At 46.5% G+C, this 16,048-nt stretch overlaps 1 protein-coding gene across 2 annotated transcripts in view; it reads left to right on the forward strand.

The window, feature by feature from the left end:
- The window catches only part of LOC129815232 (protein bassoon-like), a 172,731-nt gene that overhangs the window by 47,497 nt on the left and 109,186 nt on the right, over nucleotides 1-16,048 (forward strand). For both annotated transcript variants that reach the window (XM_055868821.1, XM_055868822.1), the window contains exon 3: nucleotides 2,996-4,057. In XM_055868821.1, coding sequence (XP_055724796.1) covers nucleotides 2,996-4,057 — 1,062 coding nt within the window. The remainder of the gene's footprint in view (nucleotides 1-2,995; nucleotides 4,058-16,048) is intronic.

Raw genomic sequence — 16,048 nt, forward strand, 5'->3', positions numbered from 1 at the left:
CCTGGTACTGGTCCTTAGTCCGGAGCTGTCCCTTAGTCCGGAACTCCCCCTTAATGCAATGGGGTTAATGTGGAGGGGGGTCGTTTGGAGGAAGCCTAGGAGGTGGTTAGGTACTGTGGTGACGTGGGGACTACGACCAGAGCCGGAGCCGCCACCGTGGAGGGGAGCCCACCCAGACCCTCCCCTAGACTGTGTATGGTGCGCCCGGAGTTCGCGCCTCAAGGGGGGGGGTTATGTCACGCCCTGGCCTTATTATTCTTTGTTTTCTTTATTATTTTAGTTAGGTCAGGGTGTGACATGGGGAATGTTTTTGTTTTGTTGGTTTTGGGTGTTGTTTATGGTAAAGGGGTTGTGTATAGTATATGGGTTTGTGTGGAGTACAGGTTTCTAGTATTGTCTATGTATGTTTAGTTGTCTAGGAGAGTCTATGGTTACCTGAATGAGTTCCCAATTAGAGACAGCTGATTTCGGTTGTCTCTGATTGGGAGCCTTATTTAGGGTAGCCATAGGCTCTCATTGGTGGTGGGTAATTGTCTATGTAAGAACGTTTGTAGCCAGTGTGTGTAAGTGCACAACGTTTGTAGCTTCACGGTCGTTTTGTTGTTTTGTTAAAGTGTTTTGTTCGTGTTCATCTTCGTGTTGTATAATAAAAGAAGATGGCTTATTTTCCAAAAGCTGCATTTTGGTCCGTTAATCCGCCACACGATCGTGACAGAGAGATTGCTCTCTGGGTCCCCCGACTGTTCAGTTTGGCCGGGCAGCCAGCTCTAGGAAGAGTCTTGGTGGTTCAAACGTCTTCAATTTAAGCGTGATGGAGGCCATTGTGTTCTTGGGGATCTTAAATGCTGAAGACATTTTTTGGTACCCTTTTCCAAATCTGTGCCTTGACACAATCCTGTCTCAGAGCTCAACGGACAATTCCTTCAACCTCATGGCTTGGTTTTTGCTCTGTCAACTGTGGGACCTTTATATAGACAGGTGTGTGCCTTTCCAAATCATGTCCAATCAGTTGAATTTACCACAGGCGGACTCTAAGTTGTAGAAACATCTCAAGGATGATCAACGGAAACAGAATGCACCTGAGATCAATTTCGAGTCTCATAGCGAAGGGTCTGAATACTTCTGTAATTAAGGTATTTCTGTTTTTTGCTTCTCATTATGGGATATTGTGTGTAGATTTCTGAGAAATAACAAATATTTATCAATTTTAAAATGGTTGTAATGTAACAAAATGTGGGAAAAGTCAAGGGGTCTGAATACTTTCTGTGTTTTGACTGTTTTCAGAGTAATAACACGCAGGAAAATAATAACAATCATATTTGTGAGCAGTGATCAATAGTGGCTGGTACAGACTGGCTAGATGGAGGAAAAACAAAACAAGTTAGACAAGATTCATTACGTCTCAGTACAAATGAGAAACTTAATGAAGTAAGGACGGACACATTCAGTTGCAATTACTGCCACAGACCATAAACGGACATGAAATTAAAGATGTAGCCTGAAAATGATGTCCTCTCAACTCGTGTTTTGTTGATGAAATGAAACAAGAATGTCTGGGATGACTACACCTTTCTTTCCCAACCCAGAGAGTGTTGGGGTTGTGTGTGTGTGTGTGTGTGTCTGTGTGGCTGTAAACAGTATACTGTACAGTATAAGTATGGTTGGTGAGTGAAACTACCTAGGGCCACTTGGTCCTGTGTCACTTAGTTCCAAAGGTTAGTCAGAGGTGAAGACCACACCCTCCATGTCCCCTGTTCCCCTGTTCCCCTTCCATCCTCTCCTAATGGCATTCGTTCTGTTATGTATTAGCCATTACACTAACGGTGGCTGTGTGTGTGTGTTTGTGGCAGCAGCTGTCAATTATCAACCAGGTCTATGGGCCAGGCCACCACTCTCACTCTGACTCTCACTCTAACTCTCACTCACCCTCTTACAGTATTTGCCTGAGATAGGGGGAGAGGGGAGAAAGGGGCGTCACTCCATTCTTCTTACAGTATCTGCCTGAGATAGGGTGAGAGATAGAGGTAGAAAGCGCTGGAGAGGGGGAGAGATATAGGATGTGATATTTATTTATTTATTTATTTAACCTTTATTTAACTAGGCAAGTCGTTTAAGAACAAATTCTTATTTCAATGACGGCCTACCCCATTCAAACCCTAACCCGGACAACGCTGGGCCAATTGTGTGCCGCCCTATGAGACTCCCAATCACGGCCTGTTGTGATACAGCCTGGAATCGATCCAGGGTCTGTAGTGATGCCTCTAGCACTGAGATGTAGTGCCTTAGACCGCTGCGCCACTCGGCAGCAAAATAAAGAGAGGGAAAGATAAGGAGAGGATGAGGGAGAGAAGGTAATAGGATGAGAGGGAGATAAAGAGGGAGATAGAGGGTAATAGGATGAGAGGGAGATATAGAGGGTAATAGGATGAGAGGGAGATATAGAGGGTAGTAGGATGAGAGGGAGATATAGAGGGTAATAGGATGGGAGAAAGAGGGGGCAGGGACAGAGATGGTAAAAAGGGATGAAGACATGAAAGGCAAAGAGAGAAAGGAGGACAGTAAGACCAAGACACGATAGCGTGAGAGAGGATGATGACTGATCGAGAGGTAGACGGGGAGAGATATGGAGGGAAAGAAGGAGTTAGAGTTGTAAAGCCTGGATAATCAGGGTGATCCGTCTTGTTTTATTGAAGGAGCCCCTAGCTCAGTTTATCCCATGTGTCTGTGAACTGCAAATATCATCATTTATCACTCCTGTTTACCAACAAGATGCTCTTAGTGAGGCAAGCCAACACCAGGTGCCATATGTTTGAAACGTCTCAGAGTAGGAGTGCTCATTTAGGATCAGTTTTGCCTTTTAGATCGCAATGAATTACATTTTTGTTAGTAAAACCAGTCAGTCACTGCTCAATTGATTTGAGTGAATTCAGTTGTTGGAGTATGTATAGTATATTGTTAATACTCTTGTTTTATTTCCTCTTTAATGCTGCCATAGGTCCAGGAGTGGCTCTGTCTGAACTGCCAGATGCAGAGAGCTTTGGGAATGGACATGGAGACACCTCGCTCCAAGAGTCAGCAGCAGATCCACTCTCCGTCCCACCAAGCCAAACTAGAGCCCATCTCTGAACCTCAAACTCAGCCCCCACCCCAGTCCCAAGCCCAACCTCAGCCCCAGTCCCAGTCCCAAGCCCAACCTCAGCCCCAGTCCCAAGCCCCACCTCAGGCACAGCCTCTAACCCAGCACCAGGCTCTGACACAAGCCCAGCCCCCATCAGGCCCTAACAGACAGACTGGTCCAGGCCCAGGCCAGACCCCTCAGCAGCAGAGAGGTCCAGGGGGTCCAGTTCCAGCCCAGGGCCAAGGTCAGGGTGGGGCTCGTCTCCCCCCAGGAGCCATCCCTCTCCCAGGCATGGCCAAAGCCCCGTCCCAGCCTGACCTCCGTGGCCTTCCCGCCCACCAGCCCCTGCCCCTCCGCCAGGACCACACCCGCAGCGCAGGGAGCTCCCCATCCCGCCAGCCCCCGCCCCCGGCCGCCGCCCCCGAGCAGACCTTTGGAAAGCTGTTTGGAGGCTTTGGTGGCTTCGGTGCGTCCCTCCTCAACCAGGCCAGCACCCTCATATCAGTGGACCCGGTACCCACCCCGCCCCAGCAGCAGCAACATCCCCCCATACCTGCCCCTAAACCAGTCGGACCCCAAGAACCTGCAGCTGGGGCAGGGAAACCACCAGGACCCCATCCAGGCCAACAGGGCCTCCATGCACCCCAACAGGGATCCCATGCACCCCAACAGGGCCTCCATGCACCTCAACAGGGACCCCATGCACCCCAACAGGGACCCCATGCACCCCAACAGGGACCCCATGCACCCCAACAGGGACCCCATGCACCTCCCCAGCAGCAGCAGCAACAGCAGCAGGATAAAGGTGCCTGCTGTCCCCTGTGTAAGACCAGTCTGAATGTGGGCGTGACGGCTCAACCACCCAACTACAACACCTGTACCCAGTGCCACGCCCAGGTCTGCAACCTGTGTGGATTCAACCCTGCACCGCACCTGGAAGTAAGGCCGCTCTAATCTCTAATCTCTCTAGATCAGAGTCTTCTGACAGTTGGTTGTGGCTTCTGTGTGTGCGTGTGTGTGTGTGCGTGTGCGCGTGTGTTTGCAAGAGTTCATCAATCATTCAATCAATCAAATGTATTTATAAAGCCCTTCTTACATCAGCTGATATCACAACGTGCTGTACAGAAACCCAGCCTAAAACCACAAACAGCAAGCAATGCAGGTGTAGAAGCACGGTGGCTAGGAAAACTCCCTGGAAAGGCTAGACCCTAGGAAGAAACCTAGAGAGGAACCAGGTTATGAGCCAGTCCTCTTCTGGCTGTGCCGGGTGGAGATTATAACAGAACATGGCCAAGATGTTCAAATGTTCATAGATGATCCGCAGGGTCAAATAATAATTACACAGTGGTTGTCGAGGGTGCAACACACACACACACACACACACACCTCAGGAGTAAATGTCAGTTGTCTTTTCATAGCCGATCATTCAGAGTATCTCTACCGCTCCTGCTGTCTCTAGAGAGTTGAAAACAGCAGGTCTTGGACAGGTAGCACGTCCGGTGAACAGGTCAGGGTTCCATAGCCGCAGGCCAGGTGGACTGGGGACAGCAAGGAGTCATCAGTCCAGGTAGTCCTGAGGCATGGTCCTAGGGCTCAGGTCCTCCGAGAGAAAGAAAGAAAGAAAGAAAGAAAGAAAAAGATAATTAGAGAGAGCATACTTAAATTCACACAGGACACTGGATAAGACAGGAGAAGTACTCCAGATATAACAGACTGACCCTAGCCCCCCTTACACATAAACTACTGCAGCATAAATACTGGAGGCTGAGATGGAATGGGTCGGGAGACACTGTGGCCCCGTCCGACGATACTCCCGGACAGGGCCAAATAGGCAGGATATAACCCCACCCACTGTGCCAAAGCACAGCCCCCACATCACTAGAGGGATATCTTCAACCATCAACTTACCATCCTGAGACAAGGCCGAGTATAGGCCACATGCGTGTGTGTGTATGAGAAATCGAGAGAGAGAGAGAGAGAGAGAGAGAGTTTTGTGGCTTTGTGTGAGGTATGTGGGTGGATTCCATCAGGGTCTGAATAATGTTATAAAAGTGGGTCAGGTGCCCTGTGGTAAAAGTGGGTCAGGTGCCCTGTGATAAAAGTGGGACAAGTGCCCTGTGATAAAATAGATGATAGAATGGTTTATGGATGTGTTTCTCAAAAAATGCCTTGTCATAGTGCATTATATCAATCAATCAAGTTTATTTTATATAACCCTTCGTACATCAGCTAATATCTCGAAGTGCTGTACAGAGACCCAGCCTAAAACCCCAAACAGCTAGAATGCAGGTGTAGAAGCACGGTGGCTAGGAAAAACTCCCTAGAAAGGCCAAAACCTAGGAAGAAACCTAGAGAGGAACCAGGCTATGAGGGGTGGCCAGTCCTCTTCTGGCTGTGCCGGGTGGAGATTATAACAGAACTATGCGAAGATGTTCAAAAATGTTCATAAGTGACAAACATGGTCAAATAATAATCATGAATAATTTTCAGTTGGCTTTTCATAGCCGATCATTAAGAGTTGAAAAACAACAGGTCTGGGACAGGTGGCGGTTCCATAACCGCAGGCAGAACAGCTGAAACCGGAACAGCAGCAAGGCCAGGCGGACTGGGGACAGCAAGGAGCCACCACGCCCGGCAGTCCCGACGTATGGTCCCAGGGCTCAGGTCCTCCGAGAGAAAGAAAGAGAGAAGGAGAAAATTAGAGAGAGCCAAGATTTTCAAAATGTTCATAAATGACAAGCATGGTCAAATAATAATCAGGAATAAATCTGTTGGCTTTTCATAGCCGATCATTAAGAGTTGAAAACAGCAGGTCTGGGACAGGTAGGGGTTCCGTAACCGCAGGCAGAACCGTTGAAACTGGAATAGCAGCAAGGCCAGGCGGACTGGGGGCAGCAGGGAGTCGTCATGCCCGGTAGTCCTGACGTATGGTCCTAGGGCTCAGGTTCTCAGAGAGAGAAAGAAAGAGAGAACGAGAGAATTAGAGAAAGCATACTTAAATTCACACAGGACACTGGATAAGACAGGAGATGTACTCCAGGTATAACCAACTGACCCTAGCCCCCCGACACAAACTACTGCAGCATAAATACTGGAGGCTGAGACAGGAGCGGTCAGGAGACACTGTGGCCCCATCCGAAGATACCCCCGGACAGGGCCAAATAGGAAGGATATAACCCCACCCACTTTGCCAAAGCACAACCCCCGCACCACTGGAGGGATATCTTCAACCACCAACTTATAATCCTGAGACAAGGCCGAGTATAGCCAACAAAGATCTCCACCACAGCACAAACCAAGGGGGGGGCGCCAACCCAGACAGGAAGATCACGTCAGTAACTCAAGCCACTCAAGTGACGCACCCCTCCCAGGGACGGTATGAAAGAGCACCAGTAAGCCAGTGACTCAGCCCCTGTAATAGGGTTAGAGGCAGAGAATCCCAGTGGAGAGAGGGGAACCGGCCAGGCAGAGACAGCAAGGGCGGTTCGTTGCTCCAGAGCCTTTCCGTTCACCTTCACACTCCTGGGCCAGACTACACTCAATCATATGACCTACTGAAGAGATAAGTCTTCAGTAAAGACTTAAAGGTTGAGACCGAGTCTGCGTCTCTCACATGGGTAGGCAGACTGTTCCATAAAAATTGAGATCTATAGGAGAAAGCCCTGCCTCCCGCTGTTTGCTTAGAAATTCTAGGGACAATTAGGAGGCCTGCGTCTTGTGACCGTAGCGTACGTATTGGTATGTACGGCAGGACCAACTCGGAAAGATAGGTAGGAGCAAGCCCATGTAACGCTTTATAGGTTAACAGTAAAACCTTGAAATCAGCCCTTGCCTTAACAGGAAGCCAGTGTAGGGAAGCTAGCACTGGAGTAATATGATCAAATTTCTTGGTTCTAGTCAGGATTCTAGCAGCCGTATTTAGCACTAACTGAAGTTTATTTAGTGCTTTATCCGGGTAGCCGGAAAGTAGAGCATTGCAGTAGTCTAACCTAGAAGTAACAAATGGATGGATTAATTTTTCTGCATCATTTTTGGACAGAAAATTTCTGATTTTTGCAATGTTACGTAGATGGAAAAAATCTGTCCTTGAAACAGTCTTGATATGTTCGTCAAAAGAGAGATCAGGGTCAAGAGTAACGCCGAGGTCCTTCACAGTTTTATTTGAGACGACTTTACAACCGTCAAGATGAATTGTCAGATTTAACAGAAGATCTCTTTGTTTCTTGGGACCTAGAACAAGCATCTTTGTTTTGTCCGAGTTTAAAAGTAGAAAGTTTTCAGCCATCCACTTCCTTATGTCTGAAACACAGGCTTCTAGTGAGGGCAATTTTGGGGCTTCACCATGTTTCATTGAAATGTACAGCTGTGTGTCATCCGCATAGCAGTGAAAGTTAACATTATGTTTTCGAATAACATCCCCAAGAGGTAAAATATATAGTGAAAACAATAGTGGTCCTAAAACGGAACCTTGAGGAACACCGAAATGCACAGTTGATTTGTCAGAGGACAAACCATTCACAGAGACAAACTGATATCTTTCCGACAGGTAAGATCTAAACCAGGCCAGAACTGGTCCGTGTAGACCAATTTGGGTTTCCAGTCTCTCCAAAAGAATGTGGTGATCGATGGTGTCAAAGGCAGCACTAAGGTCTAGTAGCACGAGGACAGATGCAGAGCCTCGGTCTGACGCCATTAAAAGGTCATTTACCACCTTCACAAGTGCAGTCTCAGTGCTATGATGGGGTCTAAAACCAGATTGAAGCATTTCGTATACATTGTTTGTCTTCAGAAAGGCAGTGAGTTGCTGCGCAACAGCTTTTTCAAGAGAGGCTTTATCACTGCCACTTTTAGTGAGTTTGGAACACATCCGGTGGATAGAGAGCTGTTTATTATGTTCAACATAGGAGGGCCAAGCACAGGAAGCAGCTCTTTCAGCAGTTTAGTAGGAATAGGATCCAGTATGCAGCTTGAAGGTTTAGAGGCCATGATTATTTGCATCATTGTGTCAAGAGATATAGTACTAAAACACTTAAGTGTCTCTCCCGATCCCAGGCCCTGGCAGAGCTGTGCAGGTCCAGGACAGCTAAGCCCTGGAGGAATACGCAGATTCAAAGAGGAGTCCGTAATTTGCTTTCTAAAGGTCATGATCTTTTCCTCAAAGAAGTCCATGAATTTATTACTGCTGAAGTGAAAGCCATCCTCTCTTGGGGAATGCTGCTTTTTAGTTAGCTTTGCAACAGTATCAAAAATAAATTTTGGATTGTTCTTATTTTCCTCGATTAAGTTGGAAAAGTAGGATGATCGAGCAGCAGTGAGGGCTCTTCGGTACTGCACGGTACTGTCTTTCCAAGCTAGTCGGAAGACTTCCAGTTTGGTGTGGCGCCATTTCCGTTCCAATTTCCTGGAAGCTTGCTTCAAAGCTCGGGTATTTTCTGTATACCAGGGAGCTAGTTTCTTATGACAAATGTTTTTCGTTATATTATAATATGCTTCCTCTGGCTACCCTGGTCTTTCTTGGTCTTTCTCAGACCTGTGTTTTACTAAAGCTTTCCCATGGGTTTGTCTCAGTGGCATGGCTCCTCTATCCTTTCATTGCTATGCATGGAAGTGGATTTGAAAAGGAAACATAAAATACATCAGGTTTGTTGGACATTCAGGCTGTTCTCAATTCACCTTTCCTTGTTTCCTTGCTTCCTCTCTCCTATCCTCCTTCTCAAAACACATTTGAGAAGGAGGATGCAAGGAATCAAGAAAGGATTAATTGAGTTTAAGCCTCAGTCTCTGTGTGTTCTGGTCCAGGGGTTTGCAGCCAGCACACCACTATGCATGCTCCATGCTGCTTCCTGTCTGTCTGTCTGTCTGTCTTCAGTAATCAGGTGTGATTGATTGGTTCCAGAATGTCCTGTGACTGATCTCACCAGTTAGTGTGGCTCCAGAATGTCCTGTGACTGATCTCACCAGTTAGTGTCACTCCAGAATGTCCTGTGACTGATCTCACCAGTTAGTGTCACTCCAGAAGTGAACCCCTAGGACTGATCTCACCAGTTAGTGTCGCTCCAGAAGTGAAGCTCTAGGACTGATCTCACCAGTTAGTGTCGCTCCAGAAGTGAAGCCCTATGACTGATCTCACCAGTTAGTGTCACTCCAGAAGTGAACCCCTAGGACTGATCTCACCAGTTAGTGTCGCTCCAGAAGTGAAGCCCTATGACTGATCTCACCTGTTAGTATCACAGCAGTCCCTCCTGTGGTGAATAGAGAGATTTATCTGTGTCTTTCTCTGGCACCATGTTCATTATGTGGTTCACTACTTTTGACCAGGGCCCATGGGGAATAGGGTGCCATTAGGGATACAGCCATGGCCAATACAACTAAATTGGGGTTGATCCTTCCTGATTAACAGATGACTCATTCATTAATATCAATGAGTCATAATGAAATATGTTCTGATGTTCTCCTATGGGGATCCACAGGTCAGTGTGAGTGACTCACCCCTTTATTCTCTCCAATGGTACTTAACACTGCTGGTTAGAACAGACTCTTGTTAGGCTTTCAGGCCAATCAGCACAGGCCAATCACCCCGCTTAATTATGCAAATCAGGCCCAATTGAATGATGGCAGTAACAACAGGGTTGGTGGCTGGCGTTGGGCTTTTAATTGGCCTGCCCTGTCTTCCTCGGCATCTGGCTGTCACCAGCAGTGGCACAGGCCATTCATAGATGGATAGATTGCTATGGAAACACAGCGCTATCGTTTGTCAGGCGTTGCTTTCATGCCTGGGTGGATACAGATACAGCGGAATGAGCCAAGCTACCAAAGAGTTTTATAAGATGTCCAAAGAGCGCAGAAAGTTTTAGAGTGATGTGACGAGATGTCTTGCTGGTGTGTTGTGGGTATGGTGTCCATATTAGGACAGCCCCAGTCTCAGCAGGACTTGTTTCAATCTCAGAAGGAGCTGCACTGTAGTTGTTTAACTCTATAGATGGACAGCAGTGTGAAGCCTGCATCCACATACTAGGTTTCTTGTTCTGGCTCTATAGTGAAACACCACATTATTGAAGTACTCCCCCTTTCTCTTGTGGGTGTGGTTGTGAGCTGCTCTAATTGGCCTAATGCATAGGGAAAGGAGGAGAGAACCAGAAGTGGAGAGGGGGAAAGGAGGTCCATGCTGCCGTGGGGTTATTTATGACCGGAAGTGTGAGCCTAGGTGTAGCTATCACCCTTTCTCTCCTGGCAGGGTGTTTCTGAGTGTATTCAGCAGCAACCCCCTGGACAGCTCCCGCTAGCCAATCCACATTCAGCACCACCCACCGAGCAGCTCCACTAGCCAGTCCACATTCAGCACCACCCACCGAAATGCTCCCCTAGCCAATCCTCATTCCAAATGGCACTCAATTTCCTATATACTGCAGTACTTTTGCTAACCCTATGTGTGGGTCTATCTGTGTTTTAGCTAGGAGCTACTGCATGTATTGGCTGAGTTGACTGTACAAATAACAGAGGGGAAAGGGATTATGTGACCATGGTTTTTGATGAAAAAACAGAATCTTTAGGGTAGAAAATTTGGTATTATTTATGGAATCACAATGCCTCTTAGCCCTATGAGAGCCATAATGCGTAATACATTGCCTCTGAATAGACAGACTGTACCATACCGTATATCAAATGAAGGCTCAGCTTCCATTTTCATCTGTACAGTTTGCTGAGAAGAGAGAGAGAGAAAGCAGTGTGAGAGAGAACATGAAAGTGAGATGGAGAGAACATGAAAGTGAGATGGAGAGAAAGGGAGGGAGAGGGAAAGCGACAGAGAGAGACAGCATAAAAGTGAGAGATGGAGGGAGAAATAAATAAAGTGACAGTCAGATAATGAGTATGAGAGAGAGAGGGATGTAATGTTACAGCAGCCTGGGTGATTCACATCAATCAGAGCTGTGGGATTCCTGCAGGTCTCTAGTGAATACGATGTCCGTGTGTGTGTGTGTGTGTTAGTTACTTCCCCCATGCTGCTTTTTAGAGTAGATTAGAGGAAAATATCTCAATGTTCTTTCTTCTGGTTGTAAATAGGATCGTTTTTCTACTGATGTGTGAGCACGCTGACTAATTTACATCCGGGTCTGCTAGGAGTTGGTGGTGTGTATGTGTGTGTGTGTGTGTGTGTGTGTGTGTGTGTGTGTGTGTGTGGGAGGGGGGGTGTCTGCTTTAAATTGCTTGCGGTTTATAATGTAAATGCCATAGCACATGTTGAACATACTTATAAAAGATATACCATCTGATAGAAAACAATGTGTTTGTGTACGCACATGCAGGTGTGTGTGTGCGCGCATAGAAGTGTGAAGCTGTCTCCTCCTGTGTCTTAGGTTACATCTCAAATGGCACCCTGTTCCTTATATAGTGCACTACTTTTGACCAGAGCCCTATGGGAAACCCTGGTAAAAAGTAGTGCACTAAATAAGGAATAACATGCCATTTGGGACACACCCTTAGATTGTCCACCTAATTGTGACATTTACAATAGAGAATACTAATTGATTACAGTTCTCAGCCCCTATATGTCACGCCCTGACCGTAGATTTGTAGTAATGACATTGGTGCTTCTTAAATGGCACCCTATTCCCTAATAGTGCACTACTTTAGACATGGGTCCATCCGAAAATGGCGCCCTATTCCCTATATAGTGCACCACTTTTGACATGGGTCCGTCCGAAAATGGCACCCTATTCCCTATTATAGTGCACCACTTTTGACATGGGTCCGTCCGAAAATGGCACCCTATTCCCTATTATAGTGCACCACTTTTGACATGGGTCCGTCCGAAAATGGCACCCAATTCCCTGTATAGTGCACCACTTTTGGGCCCTGTTCAAAAGTAGTGCACTATATTGGGAATAGGAAGTCATTTGAAACGCAGCCCTGGAAAAGCCACAGAGAGATGTGCCCTGAGTGGGTCGTTAGTGAAGGGACTAGATCCTTCATAGAGCAGTACACAAAGTGCAGAGAGAGGAATAGAAAATATAACTAATCAATAATTTAGGCAGGGAGAACATTATTAATAGTGTATGAAATGTGGTACAGGGAGAGTGCTGTGTTTGATCCCTGGTGTCACACAAAGCCTGTGTGTGTGTGTGTGTGTGTGTATGTGTGTGTGTGTGTGTGTGAGAGAGAGATGCTGTTTCATTAGCGTCAGGGCATTTATTTTGGTCTCTTTCAACATCTCCCCTGGTGTGTTGGGTTTTCACGTGCACAGTGATCATGGGGCATATGATGTACTTCAAGCAATGACAAGAGTGCTTGGGGTTTTGTATCTGTAGCTATGACGATTTAGTCAAATTATGTGTGATGACACAGGTCACTATCTCTATTTCTGTCCATCTCGGACCATTAGATAGACCATTTGCAAGGTAACCTATGGGGCTTGGCTAACACTGCTATTTAAGAACTGCTCCTATCCATTCTGCTTGGAGATAAAACCAGCTTTGATATCAGTGGTGGCTGGTGGGCAGATATGTTGGAGGAGGGGCTCGTGGCAATTGCTGGAATGAAATCAGAATAATGGTATCAAGCACATCGAAACCATGATTGATGTGTTCGATACCTTTCCATCCATTCCATTTCATCCACTGCCATGAGCCCGTCCTCCTACATATCAGACTACCAGCCTAATGTAAAAGTAAAATGTAGACAGTGTAAATCAAGATGAAACATACAGCATCAGAGGGGTCAGTTTTTTAAATCTTTTCTCGAATACTGTTGGTCCATCAACGCTTGAATAGAGCGTAGTTCACACCCCGGATTTTGATGCCAACACAGTTACTACAGTCCCATTAGTTTTCATTGCAACCTCGTTTGAATGCCGTGGTTACGCAAAATGTGTACGGAACACCGTTAGGTAGCTGCAGAGTAAATGAAGAGTAAATGAAGAGCACAGAACACCTTTTCCCTTCATGTCCCATCAAGGTCCCTGAGTGGCCCTTGTGATATCCAGGTAGAGACCCTGTCCAGACTGGCTGTAGACAATAGCTATATTCCAATATCAGCACCTGTCTAGAATACTACTTAGACTTAAACAATGTTATAGACATGCATTGTACAGTGGTATGCTAGTATGATCATTGGCTGCAGCCTGGAAGGCTGACTGAGCCAGGGATTACTGCCCCTTTGCCCGCCGGATTGATTTGCCTTTTGTAGTCCAGGGATTATGGCTGTGTAAAAGGGTCTGGGAATGCCAGGAACCGACGGTCAATATCCTACTGCTCTCACACACACACACACACACACACACACACACACACACACACACACACACACACACACACACACACACACACACACACACACACACACACACACACACACACACACACACACACACACACACACACACACACACACACACGCATGCACGTACACACACACACACACACACACACACACACACAATGTAACACACATTCACTCAATTCCCATTTTTGTTTCCCATGGACACAGGAGGCACATGTATCACTCTCTCTTTCTCTTTTGCTTCCTCTCTCTCTTTCTTTCTCTTTCGCTCCCTCTCTTTCTCCAAAACACACAGGAGTGCCCAGCTCTGATAGAGCAAATATGAATGGTCTAGTAGGTGTAGACGAGAGAGAGAGAGAGACTTTTGATTTTGTCTTTCTTTAATGAAACATTCTTATTTCACTAAAACCTTACTACCCCCAAAACAAAACACCAGAAAACCTCCTGTGCTGCATATACAGTGAGGAGAACAAGTATTTGATACACTGCCGATTTTGCAGGTTTTCCTACTTACAAAGCATGTAGAGGTCTGTAATTTTTATCATAGGTACACTTCAACGGTGAGAGACGGTTGAGAAAATCACATTGTATGACTTTTTAAGAAATTAATTTGCATTTTATTGCATGACATAAGTATTTGATCACCTACCAACCAGTAAGAATTCCGGCTCTCACAGACCTGTTCGTTTTTCTTTAAGAAGCCCTCCTGTTCTCCACTCATTACCTGTATTAACTGCACCTGTTTGAACTCGTTACCTGTATAAAAGACACCTGTCCACACGCTCAATCAAACAGACTCCAACCTCTCCACAATGGCCAAGACCAGAGAGCTGTGTAAGGACATCAGGGATAAAATTGTAGACCTGCACAAGGCTTTGATGGGCTACAGGACAATAGGCAAGCAGCTTGGTGAGAAGGCAACAACTGTTGGCACAATTATTAGAAAATGGAAGAAGTTCAAGATGACGGTCAATCATCCTCGGTCTGGGGCTCCATGCAAGATCTCACCTCGTGGGGCATCAATGATCATGAGGAAGGTGAGGGATCAGCCCAGAACTACACGGCACGACCTGGTCAATGACCTGAAGAGAGCTGGGACCACAGTCTCAAAGAAAACCATTAGTAACACACTACGCCGTCATGGATTAAAATCCTGCAGCGCACGCAAGGTCCCCCTGCTCAAGCCAGCGCATGTCCAGGCCCGTCTGAAGTTTGCCAATGACCATCTGGATGATCCAGAGGAGGAATGGGAGAAGGTCGTGTGGTCTGATGAGACAAAAATAGAGCTTTTTGGTCTAAACTCCACTCGCCGTGTTTGGAGGAAGAAGAAGGATGAGTACAACCCCAAGAACACCATCCCAACCGTGAAGCATGGAGGTGGAAACATCATTCTTTGGGGATGCTTTTCTGCGAAGGGGACAGGACGACTGCACCGTATTGAGGGGAGGATGGATGGGGCCATGTATCGCGAGATCTTGGCCAACAACCTCCTTCCCTCAGTAAGAGCATTGAAGATGGGTCGTGGCTGGGTCTTCCAGCATGACAACGACCCGAAACACACAGCCAGGGCAACTAAGGAGTGGCTCCGTAAGAAGCATCTCAAGGTCCTGGAGTGGCCTAGCCAGTCTCCAGACCTGAACCCAATAGAAAATCTTTGGAGGGAGCCTAAAGACCGTATTGCCCAACGACAGCCCCGAAACCTGAAGGATCTGGAGAAGGTCTGTATGGAGGAGTGGGCCAAAATCCCTGCTGCAGTGTGTGCAAACCTGGTCAAGAACTACAGGAAACGTATGATCTCTGTAATTGCAAACAAAGGTTTCTGTACCAAATATTACGTTCTGCTTTTCTGATGTATCAAATACTTATGTCATGCAATAAAATGCAAATTAATTACTTAAAAATCATACAATGTGATTTTCTGGATTTTTGTTTTAGATTCCGTCTCTCACAGTTGAAGTGTACCTATGATAAAAATGACAGACCTCTACATGCTTTTTAAGTAGGAAAACCTGCAAAATCGGCAGTGTGTCAAATGCTTGTTCTCCCCACTGTATGTAACATACTCACCTTGCCCTCTACACCACGATACAAAACAACACCACACATCACAATAACCAAAACTTCACCACTTCTACAACTGTATATCCAAACCATTTCCCCCAGCTGTACAGACAGCCCCCCCCCCAACACACCAGATCTCCTGAAACATCTCCACACTATTTATCATTTTATAGAATTCAAATTCAACCCTAAGGTGCGCAGAGACCATCCCATTAAATACTAGTAAAGGGTCTGTTATCGCCCCACCTTTGACCCTGTTCCTCCTTGTTAGCCAAATAGCCAACTTTGCCTGAGCAAACAGAAAATTCAACAACACACATTTGGCCTTCTCCTTATTTGAATATCTGTACCCCATTATAAACATCCTGACAGTAAACTCCACCGACAACCTCTCACACAGACATCCCAACAGAGACATTAATGGCATTAACCTGGCGCACACAGAAAACACATGAATCACAGTTTCACTCATAACACAGAAAGGATACCAATGTCCGACTCCCTGTTCAACCCGTGCCAACCAGCTGTTAGTGGCCAGGACTCCATGTAGAGCCCTCCACTGGAGGTACCCTGACCTCTTTGGTACTGGGAGTT

This window comes from Salvelinus fontinalis, chromosome 18 (assembly GCF_029448725.1).
Source record: "Salvelinus fontinalis isolate EN_2023a chromosome 18, ASM2944872v1, whole genome shotgun sequence".
NCBI classification, from domain to species: Eukaryota; Metazoa; Chordata; class Actinopteri; order Salmoniformes; family Salmonidae; genus Salvelinus; species Salvelinus fontinalis.